Genomic DNA, 14,408 nt, shown 5'->3' on the forward strand with positions numbered 1-14,408 from the left:
AGCAGCTTTTTTAAAAATGTCTTCCGAAGTCTCATCAAGAAAAAAAACAAATCATCTTTTTGTTACATAGAAAAGCTCTTACAGTCCTCATTGTCTTTTTTTTTGCGCTGGGATTTCTCAGCAACAGTTTCTTTCTCAGGCTCTTCTTCTGTAACCGGAGCCAAGGTCTGTTTTGGAAGATGCTCATGCTCGGGCTTTTCTTCTTCGGGCATTGAAATGTCTTCCTAGACGAACTCAGGAGTTAGAATTGTTCAATCACTGTATTCCTCCAATAAGAGTAGCTAACCGTTTTCCTTTGCTTTGGAAGATTCGCCGTCAAGAAGAGCAATGAGCTTCTCAATATTCTCGTTGATTTTTAGCACTCTTGTTTCTATCCTATCAGCCCGTCGTTTCTCTCAAATTTTGGAGCAGGCTTTGTTCTACTTAATTCAGAGAGTTTTTTTGGAAAAACGGGCAAAACGGTTGCTGCCATGTCGGAAACTCAAGAATCTGAAATTCTGAAAGACCAGATTTTAAACTCAAGCCAAAAAATGAAACCCAACCTGCCCTCTTGCTGCTCTACGGAGACTCAATCGACAAAAAAGACGAACTCCGACCTAACGACATCGACGTCTATTGGGCTGCTACCACGTCTGGCCCTGGAACACGAGAGTGATCAGATCGCACTACGAAACGGCTACTGATCCCACAAAGGTTTGATCAAAATTCATTTTCTTCTATGATTTCAAAAAGGAATGGGTCGAGGAGCGAATCCGGCAGTTTCCAGTTCAGGGCGAATTCCTCAACATCAGTTCAGCCGATGGCCTGTTCGACTTCATATTTGATGTCCAGTAGGGCAAAATCTCTCCCACCGTTTGGTGCCACAACGTTCCAGCGGGAACCTGTGAAGGAAAGACTGCTGCTGGTTGACTACGACAACTCAGAATTCGGCACTAGAGCTTTTGACCTCGCCTACTACATCATTCACTTCTACGAGAAATTCAACAAAGATATTAACAAAGACTCCTTGAACATGTACTTGCATGAGTACAACAGAATCAGCGAAGTCCGCCAATTTTCAATCGAAGGTACTTTAACCTAAGCAGTGCAAGGTCTCAAATTCCTCCTAGAGCTGGAGCAAGAAATGAGCTGCGTCTGGCCATATCTTTTCATGGAGCAATCCGTGTTCTACCGCTCAATCGGCGTCGACGAGGACTTCTGCAACTTCCTGTTCAACTTAATGCGAGAAATAAAGTCTAAGATTTGAAAACTTCGTTTATTAGTAATTAAGAAGGAGAGAATTCTATGAATATTTCTTTCAGAACTGCTTTCACTAGAATTTGAATAAACTCCAATTTTATAGATCGCAAAAATATCAGAAAATGCAATTTGAAAATGAATTTTTCTAAGAAAGTTTGCGAACTGGCCTCTCGCTTCCGGAAAATATCAATCCTTTGTGCTCCTGGCGAGGCAAATTCCCGCTGGAAGTCCTATCAGCAAACACGCTCCGCATTTTCGCACCGATTGCTTGATCATCTGCTCGATTTCCTGGTCGGTGGAAATGTGCACAGGCAGCGCGGGTCCGTCGTCTTGACTGGTGCAGCCGGCGTTGGCGCTGAATTGGCGCGGCGGCCAATCAGCGCCCGCGCTGCCAACTTTCCCACGCGCCGCGTCGAGTTTTCTTTTTTTTTTCGAAAACGGCGAAAATCGCCGCTTTTTGTTTTTTTTTGAATAAAAGGGCTGAAAATCAGCCCTAGAATTTATGAAGAAGGAAGAAGAAGATTTTATTAAAATTTTTTATGAAAAAAAAAGAGATTTTAGGAAGAAAATTGAAGAAGAAGAAGAAAAAGAGATAAAGAGAAGAAAGGAGAAGAAAAAGGAAGAAAAAAGGTAGGAGAAAAACCTGTGTAAAAAACCTGAGTCAGGGCTCAGGAAAAGCAAAGAAGAAAAGCCGCTTAGCGGCTTTTTTAGAAAACGAAGCCGAAATCGGCTTCGTTGGAAAAAATAACTTCGTTTCGTTTTAAAATTCTTCAGAAGCCGATTTCGGCTTCTTTTACTGAAAAAGCTGCTAAGCAGCTTTTATTTTTCACTATTCCTGAGCCCTGACTCAGGTTTTCTACACAGGTTCTTTTAAAATTGGGGGGGAAAGATTTGGGAGAAAAAAAGAGCTATTGAAAGCTCTGTTAGGACCCTGACTCAGGCTTTCTTTAAAAGAGAAAGCCAATTTCTTGTAGCTGAGAATCCCTTTTTTTTTCGCCGGAAGTAAAAAAACAGGGTAGCTCAGTGGCCAGAGCGCGGATTAATTTCCGGGACGTGGGTTCGAATCCTACTCCTGCACTTCTGGCGCGAAAAAAAGGATTTTCAGCCGCTAGAAATCGGCTTTTTCTTCTAAAAAACGAAGCCGTTAAGCGGCCTCTCTTAATTTTAAGGCTAAAAAAGGGGGAAATCTGAGTCAGGGTCCTGAGAGAGGTCATTTTCGGAGAGCTCGAATGCCTGATTCAGGTTTTTTAATGAAAAAAAGGGCTGAGAAGCCGATATTCTCCAGAAAACTGAGTAGAAAACCGGAGTCAGGTTTCAAAAGAGCTAAAATGAAAAGTCCCAATGCTTTTATTTCGAAAACGAAGCCGCAAGCGGCTTTTACAAGCGATAAAAATGGCTCAGATCAATTCATTCATCTTCCGAACCCACCAAAGAAAGGAGCAGCTAAGAAAGAAGACCCAAAAGAAAGAAGAAGCGCCAAAGAAAAAGGACAAGCCAAAGAAAGAAAAGAAGGAAAAGAAGCCTCAGCCAGCGAAAGCAGCCGAACCAGAAAAGCCAGCCGAATTTTCATCCCTAGAAAACAATTCTTTCAGCAAGAGCTTCCGATGTAAACCTCTACTCTCGATCTGCTCTTCACGGTAATTACTGCACGATTGCGATCATTCTGCGCGCCGGGTCCCGAAATACAGTCGATATTCCAAACGGCGTCGCTCACTTGGACGAGAAAATGGCCATTGGAGCGACTCTCGATTCTTTTGCTTCGAGAACGCAAGTCAGAGAGTTTTTGGAGATAATCGGCGGAATTAGCGACTCCCAGACTGACCAAGAAGGGCAAGTAAGCCGCTACAAAGCTGCTGCCGATCCCAACGAATCTTCGGAAGACGATCTAAAGGTAAAAAACTAGAATTACAGGCCAGAGAAGCATTATTCCTAGCTGCGGACGTGGCAAGACAAAGCAGAGGAGCTAGAACTGACAAATGAACATTTGGAGAAGAGGCTTGAGAAGATCCGACAAGCGAGAATGAAAATTTGAACCAAGATTTCCATCGAAGACAAAATAAAACTCTGCCAGCGAAATTTTGCATCTCTTCAACCTCACTTCACTTTCATGCCTTTGAACGACTCACTCTATGAATTCTTTAAATCGGAAAAAAATAAAGATATCATAATTCGGCTTCTCGTCTCATAATCCTCAATCTTTACAAGTGAAAAGTACATCACTCATTATTCAACTTCGATGTTCCCATATGCAAGTGTATCTACAATTTCGCATATAAACTAGTTTGAGTTTAAGACAATTCTGCATGACACAATTCTGCTAAAGTAACAGTACAGGCCTACTTTTTCCAAGAATACCTATCTTTATGTTACAAATTGTGACTTTTGTCTACAAAAATAAGCCTTTAGAAATGAGCAAGAAAAGGAGATTCGGCTTTGACAAGAAGCAGGCAACGTTTTCGTCTTTGTCCTCGTCGCTTATGATGACTTCCCTTCTGCGCCAGAACGAAAGATTCTATTTCGAGTTCGCCGACAGTGACAGTCTGCTTGTGGAGATAGAAGAGCAGTACGCTTATGTCGAATGCACGGATTTCACTCTGAAAAGCTGCCGAGGCGCTTCAGGAACAGCATGTCTTTGGCTCGGACGAGTACTGGATTGCCGCGGCGACGACGTTCTTCTTTGCGGGCTTCAGGGAGGAACCACTCTGGAAATGCGAAACGAGACGATCGACAATCCGCAGAAAGACGTCTCGCCAGAAGAGCAGAAGGAACTAGACGCGGAGCTAATCCACGAAATCCGCAACTGCAGCTACCATCTGACCAAGTTGGACTACTTTCACAAGTTCATGCGCCTCCTGCTCGCCGAGTGCAAGGACATTTTGAAAGTGCCGATGGAGGATGACTCTGGACATCAAGTGCTCATTCGACTGCTCTTTTCGGTGGTTTACACGATCGTGGAAATCTTGAGAAGACCGCCGGCGCCGTTGGACAGCGAAGAGCGGCAAAAAGTGCACTTTTCTTTCAAGCAGAGTTTGCAGGATTCGGTCGAGTATATCGACGATTTGTTGATGATTCTAGTCGATGTTAACTCATCGTCGTTAGGTAAGAGCTGATTATTCAAGCGTCGTTATTGAAAAGTTGTAGCTCCCGTAATTCCGATGAAAAAAGCTGTCCTTCTGAAGTGGAAATTAACATTGGCGACTTTCGAGAAATGGAACGAAGCAAGAATAAAAACGAAAAGCGATACTTGCAGAAATCGAGTTCCCAGCTGATATCATGCGAGAACTGACGCCAGTGACGACTCACATCGACACAATGGTGATGAACATGGCGGAAGGGCAGATTGACTACAACGGCCCGCAGCACAGACCCAAGCTTCAGCGAAATCAAAAGCGGAATACGAGCGAGCTTGAAGACGAATTCGACAATTTAGATGACGAAAATGCGGAGAATAGGCCGTCTACTCCCACTCCCACGCTCGGTCGCGGCTCCAGAAGGCCGAGTTTGACGTCTTCACGGCCGACCAGCCCGTCCAGAGAGTCCGAGAGCTCTCTAGGCCCGAGCTTTGACAGTCCCCTTGCCACGTGGACGTATCCTTATCTTCCCTGGAAGCCGAAAGTGACGCTGAGCGAGATTGACGACTTCGTCAGAATGGCGCGCTCGAAGTACCTCGACTACAGCTTCAAATACCCAAAAACAGAGGCGCAAATGCTCGCAGCGGTTCAGAATCGTTTCGGACTCCCGAAGCCGACCAGAACAGCATGAAAATAATGGACAAATACATTTACAAAAGCCTGGCCGATGTACAACGCGAAAAATGGGCGGAAACGGAGAAACACCAACAAGAAAAAAGGAAACTTCTTCGATCGAAAAGTTGTACGAGCGAATCTGGCAGAATCTATCAATGAATGTGATTTCGCTGTTGAAATAATTGCTGGCAGCGGCGCCGACTGCGAATAAAAGCGATATATTCATGCAGGATCAGATGGGGCCGCATTCCATTCAATTAGGAAGGGTTCAAAAGCTTTAAAAATCGGGTAGAAATTACTGTTATAAATTCATTCTCAACCCAAAAATAGAAGGAACGCAGCTCTTCAAACTTCCTGTCATGCTGATCGGACTCGACGTCAGCCGCCACAAAGAAATCGTGACAAAAGCAATCTCTGGATTTATCCTGCTTTTGATGAAGCACCTCTTATCGCCAAGTTTTTCAACCAGAATATGACCGTCTTCGTAACTCAAAGAAATCAAATTCCAAAGCTAGATTTACGAAATGCTATTCGAGGTAAATCCCATTTTTCGTCTTGAAAAGGGATCATTTTCTAGGGCTGCCAATCATCCAAGCGCTGATAGAACGAGCAACTGAAGAACAGATGCCCTACTGTTGGCGAAACATGTTCTCTTCAATTTGTTTCTTGAGAATACTCGTCAAAATCATGAAAGGAAAGCCTTGGCGCGTCATATGTTTGGTCAAATACAAAGCCACGAACATTTTCAAAAAGACTCTTTTGGTCAAACACGGTGTTTTTCACATCTACGTTTTGAAAGTCATCAAGCTTCACGCGAGATTTTTGGGAAGACAGTGGAGGAAAAGTAATATGGACGTGGTTTCCGGAATTAACGGGTATTTGGGCTTTTGGCTTTTTGAAACAATTTCGATAATTTCAGCATGGTGCGCCATCATTTGACAGACGATTGGGCTTTCTTCAATGCAGAGCCGGACAAGGAATCTTCAGTCCAAGAGGAAAATAAAATCACGCAGACCTGCTCCTCTTTCAACAGAATAGTCTACCTCCCCGAAGATCAGGAGTGGACCAAAACTGGACATATCGCCAAGTTCAATGAGGTAATTTTCATAATCCTGGTTATATTTTCAAATCTCGGTTCAAGATTCGCCTGCCGCCAAATTTTGGGAGTCGCTACAAAGCTTGGCTGGAAAAGGAGGTCATGAGCGTCAACGTCGACTGGGATCAACTGCTGAGTCCGGAGAACGCAGCCTCTGTCTATCAAGCCGAAGACCAGCCGGTTGCTGAAACCGCTGCCGCATAATTTCTCAAAACCACTGTCCAAATGATGATTTATTACCTAAACGACGTTTCTACTTGTTCAAACTTTTTCCTTGTTAAATACAACTTTCACCGATTCCACTTTTCTTCTGATGAATCTTCTTTCAGAAAAGGATGATTCGAAGTCGCGTTTTTTCGTCTTTTCTTTCGCGGAGTAGTCGCAGGAACAATCGAGTAGCCCTCCGATCTCCCTCTTTGGCGAAGTTTGAAAACGAGTCCTTCGTCGAACTCAATAAAGACCCCTTCAAGACCGAAATCAAAAAGATTCCCATTGACGATTTTCGCTCTTTGACTCTGGTGACGCGCCCATCTCGACATGGAACTCACACGACTGTTGGATTGTGTTTTGCCGCGGGATCGAGGCATACTGGCGCCTTTTCTCCTGGAATCAGTCATCTTGACCAAGCGCTCGCTTTTGGGAAATGCAGCTCTTTTGAAAGTCGAAATGAAATTCGGGAACGGGTCAAAACTTTAAAATTCAATCTTTTGGATTCTCTTTCTTGATTTCAATGATTTCTTAACCTTGAAAAAAGGATTATTTGGACAAATGCGGGGCCATTTTCGACGCTCAAAGCGACCATGAGACGACGATCTACGCCTTGTCCATCATGAACAAGCACATTTCAGAGGGAATCAAGGTGCTCTTCGATACGGCATTTCAACCGATGCTCACTGAGAACTGCATTGAAGAAGCCCTGGCTTCGGTGGAAAATGAACTAAAGCATAACGAATTTGAAGCTGTCCGAGTTAATGAAATTTGCGAAATGGCTATTCATGCAGGCTTCAATCACTCGACTCGTGGTCTTGGAATCAAACGAAGCATGTAGATCCGTCTTTTGGGGTTTCTCAATCAAGGTAAACTATCAAGTTTATTTTATCGTGCGAAATTAATATTCAGTCTTCCATCCGAACCGGCAGTTTGGACGGGTGGAGCGGCGCACTTGATTTCTGGTTCATCTTCGTTCTCGATTCTCGGCGACGAAAGCAATTCACAAACTTACTCTTCAATCGCCTGGGAAGCTTTGAGCATCAACGACCCAGATCGCTACACCTGCCACGTTTTACGCGCCATGCTGGGCGGCCAAAGCTACTTCGAATCGGGCGGCCCGGGCAAAGGAATCACCAGTCTCTTGTGCACGCAGATCTTGGCGAATACTCGCAGAAATCCGGTTTCTCCGAAGTAGACCAACTTCTCTCCGGCTTTCTTTTCGCGCTTGAACAAGACGATGTCGAAAGAGCGGTGAAAATCATGAATCAATCTTCTCGTGAGCTGAGGACTAGCGCTGGTTTCTTCTTATAATCGACTTGCATAGGTAAGCTCCTTTCCCGACCCCTGTTTCTACATATTTTTTAGTAAATCTTCAACTGCCAGAAGCCTCAAAGATCGTCTCTCCTTTTCCAACCGTCAAGAATCACCAGCTGTACTTCATGAAGAATTCGTCTCGTCGCTAGAAAACCCAATCGTCGTTTACAACCGCGTTCCAAAAACTGCCTCCACTGCCTTTACCCATCTTCTCTACGACCTAACCAGAGGTAAGCACTTCTTTCCCGGCTCTTATCTTAAAAACGCACTAGAAAACTCATTCTACGTCATCCATGTTAATACAACCGTGCCTAGACAGAATCCCGCAATCATGTCCCTCCAGGATCAAATGCTCCTTCGACAAAATATGACGACTTGGGGCCTTACTCCTGCCTTTTATCATGGTCATTTCGCCTTCTTCAACGTCCCAAATGTCTTCTAGATCAATTTGGTTCGGTAAGAGCGCCTTTCAATAGAATTTGTCTTAAAATATTAAGGAACCCATTTGACCGACTGGTCTCGAACTACTACTTTCTCCGATATGGTGATAACTTCCGAAAAGGACTTCTGAGGAGTAAGAACGGCGATACGACGACCTTCAACGAATGCGCGAAGAAAGAGTCAAGCAAAGACTGCTCGATTCAGAAAATGTGGATTCAGGTAACTCGAATCAGGGTCTTCAGATGTCAGCCGCATTCATGTAGATCTCTTAGAACCTCTCTGTATGATGGCGTAAGGGTCTGAAAATTGCCCCAATGAACGCGATTCTTGATCTAAATTTTAGATTCTAAAATTGCAAAGAGTCTTATAGGAGACACCAAAGTGTGCCGCCCGGATAGGAGGGGGTCAAGGGCGAGCCCGACCGCAGCTTTGCCTCATCTGAAAATGCTCTTGTTTCTGATAATGCAAGCTTGTAATCGCTGACATTCATCTTTAGATTCCTTATTTCTGCGGCCAAGTTGCAGCATGCTGGGAGCCCGGAAGCCAGTGGGCTCTTGATAGAGCGAAGCAAAACGTCCTCGAACACTATTTTCTCGTGGGAAAGACCGAAAATCTGATAGAATTTGTTGAACTCCTGGAGAACGAAATTCCTGCAGTCTTCAAGGTAATTTTCACAAAGAGACGTTCAAAATCCTCGGCAAATATCTCGAGAAGGAGCTGGCCGAGTCAAACATAAAAGTGTGTAGACTCGCGGCAAGCAAGGTGACGACGCTAAAATCGACCTTCGCAAGCATGAGTAATCAGCTGGGCGTCAAGTACTCTGATGTCAAGTTCATTACCTCCAAGAATTCCTCGACGCGGAAGTTATGCATCCTGACTCATACTTCCAACTTTCTGGTCGCTGTTTCGAGTGGTCCCTTATTGAGTTTCTTAGGTAGCGTACCCATATCAAACTGCATTTGAACTAATCGGTGATTTAGCCATGACTTCTCTGTGGCAAACTACGCCTCAAAGTTAAAGTTTGCAGCTTTGGCGCATTACTCAAACTTCTTCGCTTCTTTCGCTTGTTGGCCTCGAGAAAAGTCACTTGAAATTGCGAGAACGATCAGCAAACGAGAAATCGCAATTGTAAACTCTCTTCCTTCGGTAAAACAAAGTCAGATTTCCTCGGCAGCGGAGTTCGTCGCAGCTATAGAAGAATTCTTCGACAACCACCGTCGACGGTCCAAAGACCGTTTTTCAGGTAAGATTTAGTCTGCTATTTTCTTTTAAAAAACTTGTTCACTAGGAGGTCAGAAAGGAATTCTGCGGGAGGCTTGATAAAATCGTCGAAAAATACTTGAGTAAGGCGCGACAAAAAAAGCCTTTCGCGGAGATTTTCTTCTTTTACAAACTCAAACTGGTCGACAACAAGATGGTCCCTCCGATGGTCAAAAACATCGAATCCGATTCAGTACACTAAGTAAACGACTCGCAAATTTCAAAATATTGAATATGAAATTCAGGGACGAAAAGATGCAACTGGTAAACGCAGATAGCAGTAATCCCAATCTTCCGCCTGTGTGTGTTGCTTTCAAGCTCTTCACTAAAATGGGTTCAATGGTGAATGTCGCAGACTGTGGCTTGACTCCTTCAAGTGTATTCTTGAAACCGGAAACAAGAAAATCAAGAAGGAAGACTTGGATGCCACCTTTTTTCAATCAGTCAGCGATCTTCAGTTCCTCGGCCTTCTGAAACCCGCACAGCGAAAAACCGATCACGTCCAGAAAGTCACCTGGGCACTCTGAACATTAGAATTCACTTGTTTATCCACTTATCACTGCCTCTCAAATTAAAAACTAAGCCTGTCATCCTTTTGACTCTAAAAGGTCACTTTCAGCATGACTCGGGCGAAATGCAAGGATGGCATCAAGAATATCTTGAAGTTGAGTTCTTGCGGCATCGTTCCACCCGCCTTGTATGAATCTGGCGCGGCTGGTTAGGGCAAGACGCACGTTCCGAAGCAGATCATTGCGGAAAGGCTTCCAGTTTTCGTCGTGATCGAGCTGGCAAACTTGTTCATCAAGAATCAGCCAGAAGCAGCGACATCTCTCGCTCAACATGAAAAGTTCATACCAGACAATCGCTTGTGCGTCATTTTCGAGTCTCGAGTTGCCTTTCGAGTACATGCGGCGAATCATCACCGATTTCGACTTATTCTTCGCCCTCTTCGTCAACCTGCACATGTTGTTCAACTATTCAACGCTTCCTTCCGCGATCCCGGCTACACTTCTTCCCGCTTCTACTTCTCCAGCCGCAACTGCTCGAAATTTATCTCCCCGAAGCCGACTTGCTCGCACCACTGCTCCGTCTGCGCCAAATGCGTCATTCAGATGGGTACCAATTCGCTCTCCATTCATGCTTTTTGATCCTCTTTGCTATAGACCACCACTGGATCAACAACTACGTGGGCAATTTCAATCGGCGCTACTTCTTCAACTTCTGCCTGCTCCTCATCTCCGAACGCCAGACCACGCTTCAGGTACAAAACTCGCCTAACAAATAAACCTCCTTATACCATTATTTAAGCGAATGCATCCGACAAAAGCCCCTTCTCCGCGCAGCCGCTGCTTCGAGAACTGGCTCAAGTTCTACAGCATCCTTACCTTTAGCCCATTTTTTACCCGATTTCTGATTCCTTCACCTCATTTGCCAATCGACAGCGGTGTCCCGGAGCATCTGAGCCAACTTCCGGCAGACCTCTTTACGAAAAGAGTAGAGAAAGGATCCCATATTTTTTTGTTCAGACAGTGCGTTATCGGATTGAAAATGAAGCCTTCACCCCACTTCAAATCGCCGAAGAAGACTTCTAACAAATCATCCAACTCGAAGCTGGCCTCAGATCTTGATCCCGACCAACCAAGTAAGCGATAAAATAAACATTGAAAATAAACTCGAATTATAGCGCCGATTCCCCAACGAAAGATAAGATTTGCGAAGGAATCAACTGAGATTTCCCCTGAAATACCGTTACCGGAGCTTCCCCAATCTCAGGGGAGCACGGATGGCTGGGTAAACTCTGCTCTTGCTTCTTCACAATCCTCTGAGAACACCCTGGGATCCGAAGAAGAGATCGATGGAATTTCCGTATCAGTCAGTGGTGAACTTTTCGATAATGAGCTGCAGCCAATGGATACTACGCAGATTACCCAGCAAGACCAAGAAAAAGCTAACTACTCTCAAGGCTCCTCCGTCTACAAAACGCCTGAAAAGAGTCTACCGAAAACGCCCAGTAAGACTGATCAATCAGCACCCGCTACGGCTCCACAGCCCTCGAGAAACCTTCGTCGAATCCTCTTCAATGAAAATCAGACAGGGAGATCAAAAAAGGTGATGAAAAGCAAAGCGAGGAAATTCGACAATAAATCGAATAGGTCCTTTGAAAGGAATTTCGGATTTGAAAAATTCTTTTATTAATTTGATCCTTTGAATTTTTGAAATCCGGCAAAGACGAAACAACACGTCATCGAAACATTACACGATTGACGATATTTTCAACGATCCGATCGTTCCAAACTCGACTTTTCCAAGCGCCAAGAAGAAGCCCTTATCAACGAAGAACGCGATGGTCGATTTGACGAAATCGAAGAAACCGAGGAAATCAGAACAGTGGTCGCCCGTGCCGCTCGCGATAATGCGAGGATTGAGGAACGAATCGGAGCCTTTCAGATTGAGGAGAAATCGGAAGAATGCTTTTTCTGAAACGGCGCCTGTTGAGGAAAGGGTTGAAAAGTTTTATTGCTTCAAGAAATTTTCCGGAGAAAAAATAATTTTTTTTTTTTTATCAAAAAGTTCCCTTTCCAACCTTTAAAAAAGCCAACTCAAACTCGGAAAAGCATCGGCGACTCGTTTCTCGACAACACTGTTACCGTGACCAATCTTCCTTCCGAGAGAAACGCTGCTGATACGACAAATCCCGAGTACGAGACAATTGACCGCTCTTTAAATGTCACCGCTGGTACCTCCGAACAGCCTGAGCCTGCTTTCTCTGGCTCTTCTTCAGATGTTTCCTCCAGAAGAATGGCACGCAAGGACGATAAAGGCTCTTCAATTGCTGATGCTGTAAAAACCGCTTCAAATCAACGAGAAGAGGTAACGATTTGAAATCATGAAAAAGTACTCTAACTTCATTTTAGTCTGACGAGTCAAGCCGACCAGCTACGCGAGCAGCGTCAGTCCGAATAGCTTCGAGGGCAGCGTCAAGCCGAATTAGCCAAGCTATATCAAACCATATCAACCCGCCGAAAAGAACGAAGTGGACAGAAGTAAGCTTTTTATAAATGATTTAAATCTTTAATTGTTATAAATTTAGGACGAGGACGGCAAGCTGATAGAAGGCCTCAATCTATACGGAAAAAACTGGAAAAAGATCGAGGTAGAGTTTTTCCGAGGAACGACGAGGACGAACGTCAACCTCAAAGACAGACACCGTGTGCTTCTCAATAAAGACGACCATCGGGTGAAGGAAAAATACTAAACCCCTTTCCTTCTTCTTCACTGTATATAGTTCACATTTTCACCCATCACCTCACTTTTATACTCTTAATTCACTGCCTTTTTCGCCTTACTATGATTTTAAATTAATGTCTTTTCCATTTAGATTGAATCAGATTGAGAGCTCACTCGAACTGCCAAAAATTACATCAAGGATGAAAGAAGATATTCTTGAATTGGAAGAATCGAATCCAAAACGGCGAGCACGATCAATACTCAGTTTCAATACTCAGAATAATAACTGATAATCAAAGTCTTTAAAAATCTGCTGATGCAACTCCATGCAATAAGTTAATTACCGCTCTGCCCTGTGGGCTCTCGGACTTGCCTTGCTCTTTGCAGTTATCGGTGGATGCGACGCTTATTAGAAATATCCTCGAAAATGTCATTTTTGTCCACTCTATTTTTATTGAGATCATAAATAGCTAGTCAAGGTTGACGCATTTTTACAACGCGCTTTTTGGATTAATTTTCTTCGTATAAAAAGAGACATTTTTCTTTACTAAGAGATTGGATTCTTAAGAATGAGTAGAGGGACAGTCCTCGTCACTGGCGGAGCCGGATATATTGGAAGCCACACTGTCGTCGAGCTTCTCAAGGAAGGCTATCAATCATAGGCCTAGCCTATGATGCGGTCGTCGTGGATAACATGGGAAATGCTGTCTAAGGTGAGCTCAAAATAAAACTCATCGTTTTTCAAAAGTAAATCTTATAGAAAGCATGTTCTCAATTTTTAAGGCGACAACGGACCTAGCTCGACGTCAGGGATGCCGAAGAACTCGAAAAGGTAAGTTTCATCTTCGAACTTGTAAGAAACGACGATGATGTTTAGGTGTTCAAAGATCACAAGATCACGGCGGTTCTTCATTTCGCCGGACTCAAGTCTGTTAACGAATCGGTCTCGCAACCCCTCGAGTACTACAACAACAACATCTCGGGGACTTTAATTCTGCTTGAAATCATGATGAAGTATGGAGTCAAGCAGTTTGTCTTCTCCTGCTCCGCCACCGGTAAGCGCTTCCTTTTCAATCCTATTTCCAACCTTTATCAAGTCTACGGACCACCAGAACAAAACCCAGTCGATGAGCCGCATCGTGTCGGCTTCGGAATCACCAATCCCTATGGAAGAACAAAATACTTCATCGAAGAAATTCTCCGAGACGTCGTCATTGCTGATCCTGAATTGCGTTGCGCTGAAAATATCTCGAAGGTTCTCTATCCAAATGACAATTTCTTCGAAGGAAAAGAACTTCGTCTCAAGCAAGAGTATTTCGTTATCTGTGCTACGCTTCAGGACATTGTCAGGCGATACAAGAGCTCAAAGTTCGGATGCAGAGATTCTGTCAGAACTCAGGTATTCTTTTCTAATCGTACAAGGGCGTAAGGGTGTAAGGCGCTGAGGTTATGCATGCATAACCAGGTTATGCACTCTTAATAAAAATCATATTAATTGATATTTAACAGGTAGTTCAAGTGCGCTTCGCGAAAAGGACCTGTGCGTACACAAACCATACCGTTCTACCTGCTCTCGGCCAGTAAAGATGCTCGAGAATATGCTTCCTCGTCATTTGCAGATCATTTATCTGATCAACGCCCGTCATTTGAAGGACGTCGCAAAAGGTGAGTACAGTTTTATCCAGTATTGTCTCTAATACAGTGAATAAGCCTTCCCAAATGACTCATCGAAGCTTCGGGAGATGTCTCTGATCAAAGAGGACGGAGAAAAGCGAGTGAACATGGCATACCTCGCGATCGTTTGCTCACGCCGTCAATGGCGTTGCCGCCATCCACTCCCAGATCATCATCGACGATACCTTCAAAAACTTTTA

At 44.1% G+C, this 14,408-nt stretch overlaps 6 protein-coding genes and 1 long non-coding RNA gene across 9 annotated transcripts; all 7 read left to right on the forward strand.

Moving 5' to 3' along the window:
* Nucleotides 1–3,617: 3,617 nt before the first annotated feature.
* LOC145695501 (uncharacterized) lies at nt 3,618–4,958 on the forward strand. Its single transcript, XM_081772486.1, has 2 exons — nt 3,618–4,338; nt 4,381–4,958. Exons 1-2 carry the CDS (start codon nt 3,648–3,650, stop codon nt 4,506–4,508), a joined length of 819 nt encoding a protein of 272 aa, XP_081628612.1. The 5' UTR covers nt 3,618–3,647; the 3' UTR covers nt 4,509–4,958.
* A 332-nt stretch (nt 4,959–5,290) lies between these two features.
* On the forward strand, nt 5,291–6,383 carry LOC145695506 (striatin-interacting protein 2-like). Its single transcript, XM_081772492.1, has 4 exons — nt 5,291–5,521; nt 5,563–5,860; nt 5,905–6,082; nt 6,127–6,383. Exons 1-4 carry the CDS (start codon nt 5,458–5,460, stop codon nt 6,283–6,285), a joined length of 699 nt encoding a protein of 232 aa, XP_081628618.1. The 5' UTR covers nt 5,291–5,457; the 3' UTR covers nt 6,286–6,383.
* A 25-nt stretch (nt 6,384–6,408) lies between these two features.
* On the forward strand, nt 6,409–9,863 carry LOC145695507 (heparin sulfate O-sulfotransferase-like). Of its 3 annotated transcripts, XM_081772494.1 has the most exons (10): nt 6,810–7,157; nt 7,201–7,615; nt 7,657–7,835; nt 7,878–8,061; nt 8,103–8,265; nt 8,543–8,710; nt 8,793–8,980; nt 9,027–9,289; nt 9,335–9,508; nt 9,552–9,863. In XM_081772494.1, the coding sequence occupies exons 5-7, from the start codon at nt 8,254–8,256 to the stop codon at nt 8,844–8,846; spliced, it is 234 nt and encodes a 77-aa protein (XP_081628620.1). In that variant the 5' UTR covers nt 6,810–7,157; nt 7,201–7,615; nt 7,657–7,835; nt 7,878–8,061; nt 8,103–8,253; the 3' UTR covers nt 8,847–8,980; nt 9,027–9,289; nt 9,335–9,508; nt 9,552–9,863. The 3 variants fall into 3 exon arrangements, 2 of the variants coding, with proteins under 2 accessions (XP_081628619.1, XP_081628620.1); XR_014133741.1 differs by having other exon boundaries at nt 6,409–7,157; nt 7,921–8,061; nt 8,543–8,980; XM_081772493.1 differs by having other exon boundaries at nt 6,409–7,157; nt 8,543–8,980.
* A 49-nt stretch (nt 9,864–9,912) lies between these two features.
* Nucleotides 9,913–10,773, forward strand: LOC145711250 (uncharacterized). The gene is made up of 3 exons (XR_014135141.1): nt 9,913–10,422; nt 10,470–10,567; nt 10,615–10,773. It is a non-coding gene; the product is annotated as an uncharacterized LOC145711250 (long non-coding RNA).
* A 42-nt stretch (nt 10,774–10,815) lies between these two features.
* LOC145710909 (uncharacterized) lies at nt 10,816–11,797 on the forward strand. Its single transcript, XM_081788623.1, has 2 exons — nt 10,816–10,948; nt 10,991–11,797. Exons 1-2 carry the CDS (start codon nt 10,855–10,857, stop codon nt 11,500–11,502), a joined length of 606 nt encoding a protein of 201 aa, XP_081644749.1. The 5' UTR covers nt 10,816–10,854; the 3' UTR covers nt 11,503–11,797.
* LOC145712328 (uncharacterized) lies at nt 11,720–12,642 on the forward strand. The gene is made up of 4 exons (XM_081790012.1): nt 11,720–11,809; nt 11,902–12,177; nt 12,222–12,350; nt 12,398–12,642. Exons 1-4 carry the CDS (start codon nt 11,720–11,722, stop codon nt 12,560–12,562), a joined length of 660 nt encoding a protein of 219 aa, XP_081646138.1. The 3' UTR covers nt 12,563–12,642.
* Nucleotides 12,643–12,689: 47 nt separating this feature from the next.
* Nucleotides 12,690–14,378, forward strand: LOC145712329 (UDP-glucose 4-epimerase-like). Its single transcript, XM_081790013.1, has 6 exons — nt 12,690–13,193; nt 13,334–13,366; nt 13,412–13,589; nt 13,632–13,933; nt 14,048–14,199; nt 14,245–14,378. Exons 1-6 carry the CDS (start codon nt 13,104–13,106, stop codon nt 14,255–14,257), a joined length of 768 nt encoding a protein of 255 aa, XP_081646139.1. The 5' UTR covers nt 12,690–13,103; the 3' UTR covers nt 14,258–14,378.
* Nucleotides 14,379–14,408: the final 30 nt, after the last annotated feature.

This window comes from Oikopleura dioica, chromosome 1 (assembly GCF_907165135.1).
Source record: "Oikopleura dioica chromosome 1, OKI2018_I68_1.0, whole genome shotgun sequence".
NCBI lineage: Eukaryota > Metazoa > Chordata > Appendicularia > Copelata > Oikopleuridae > Oikopleura > Oikopleura dioica.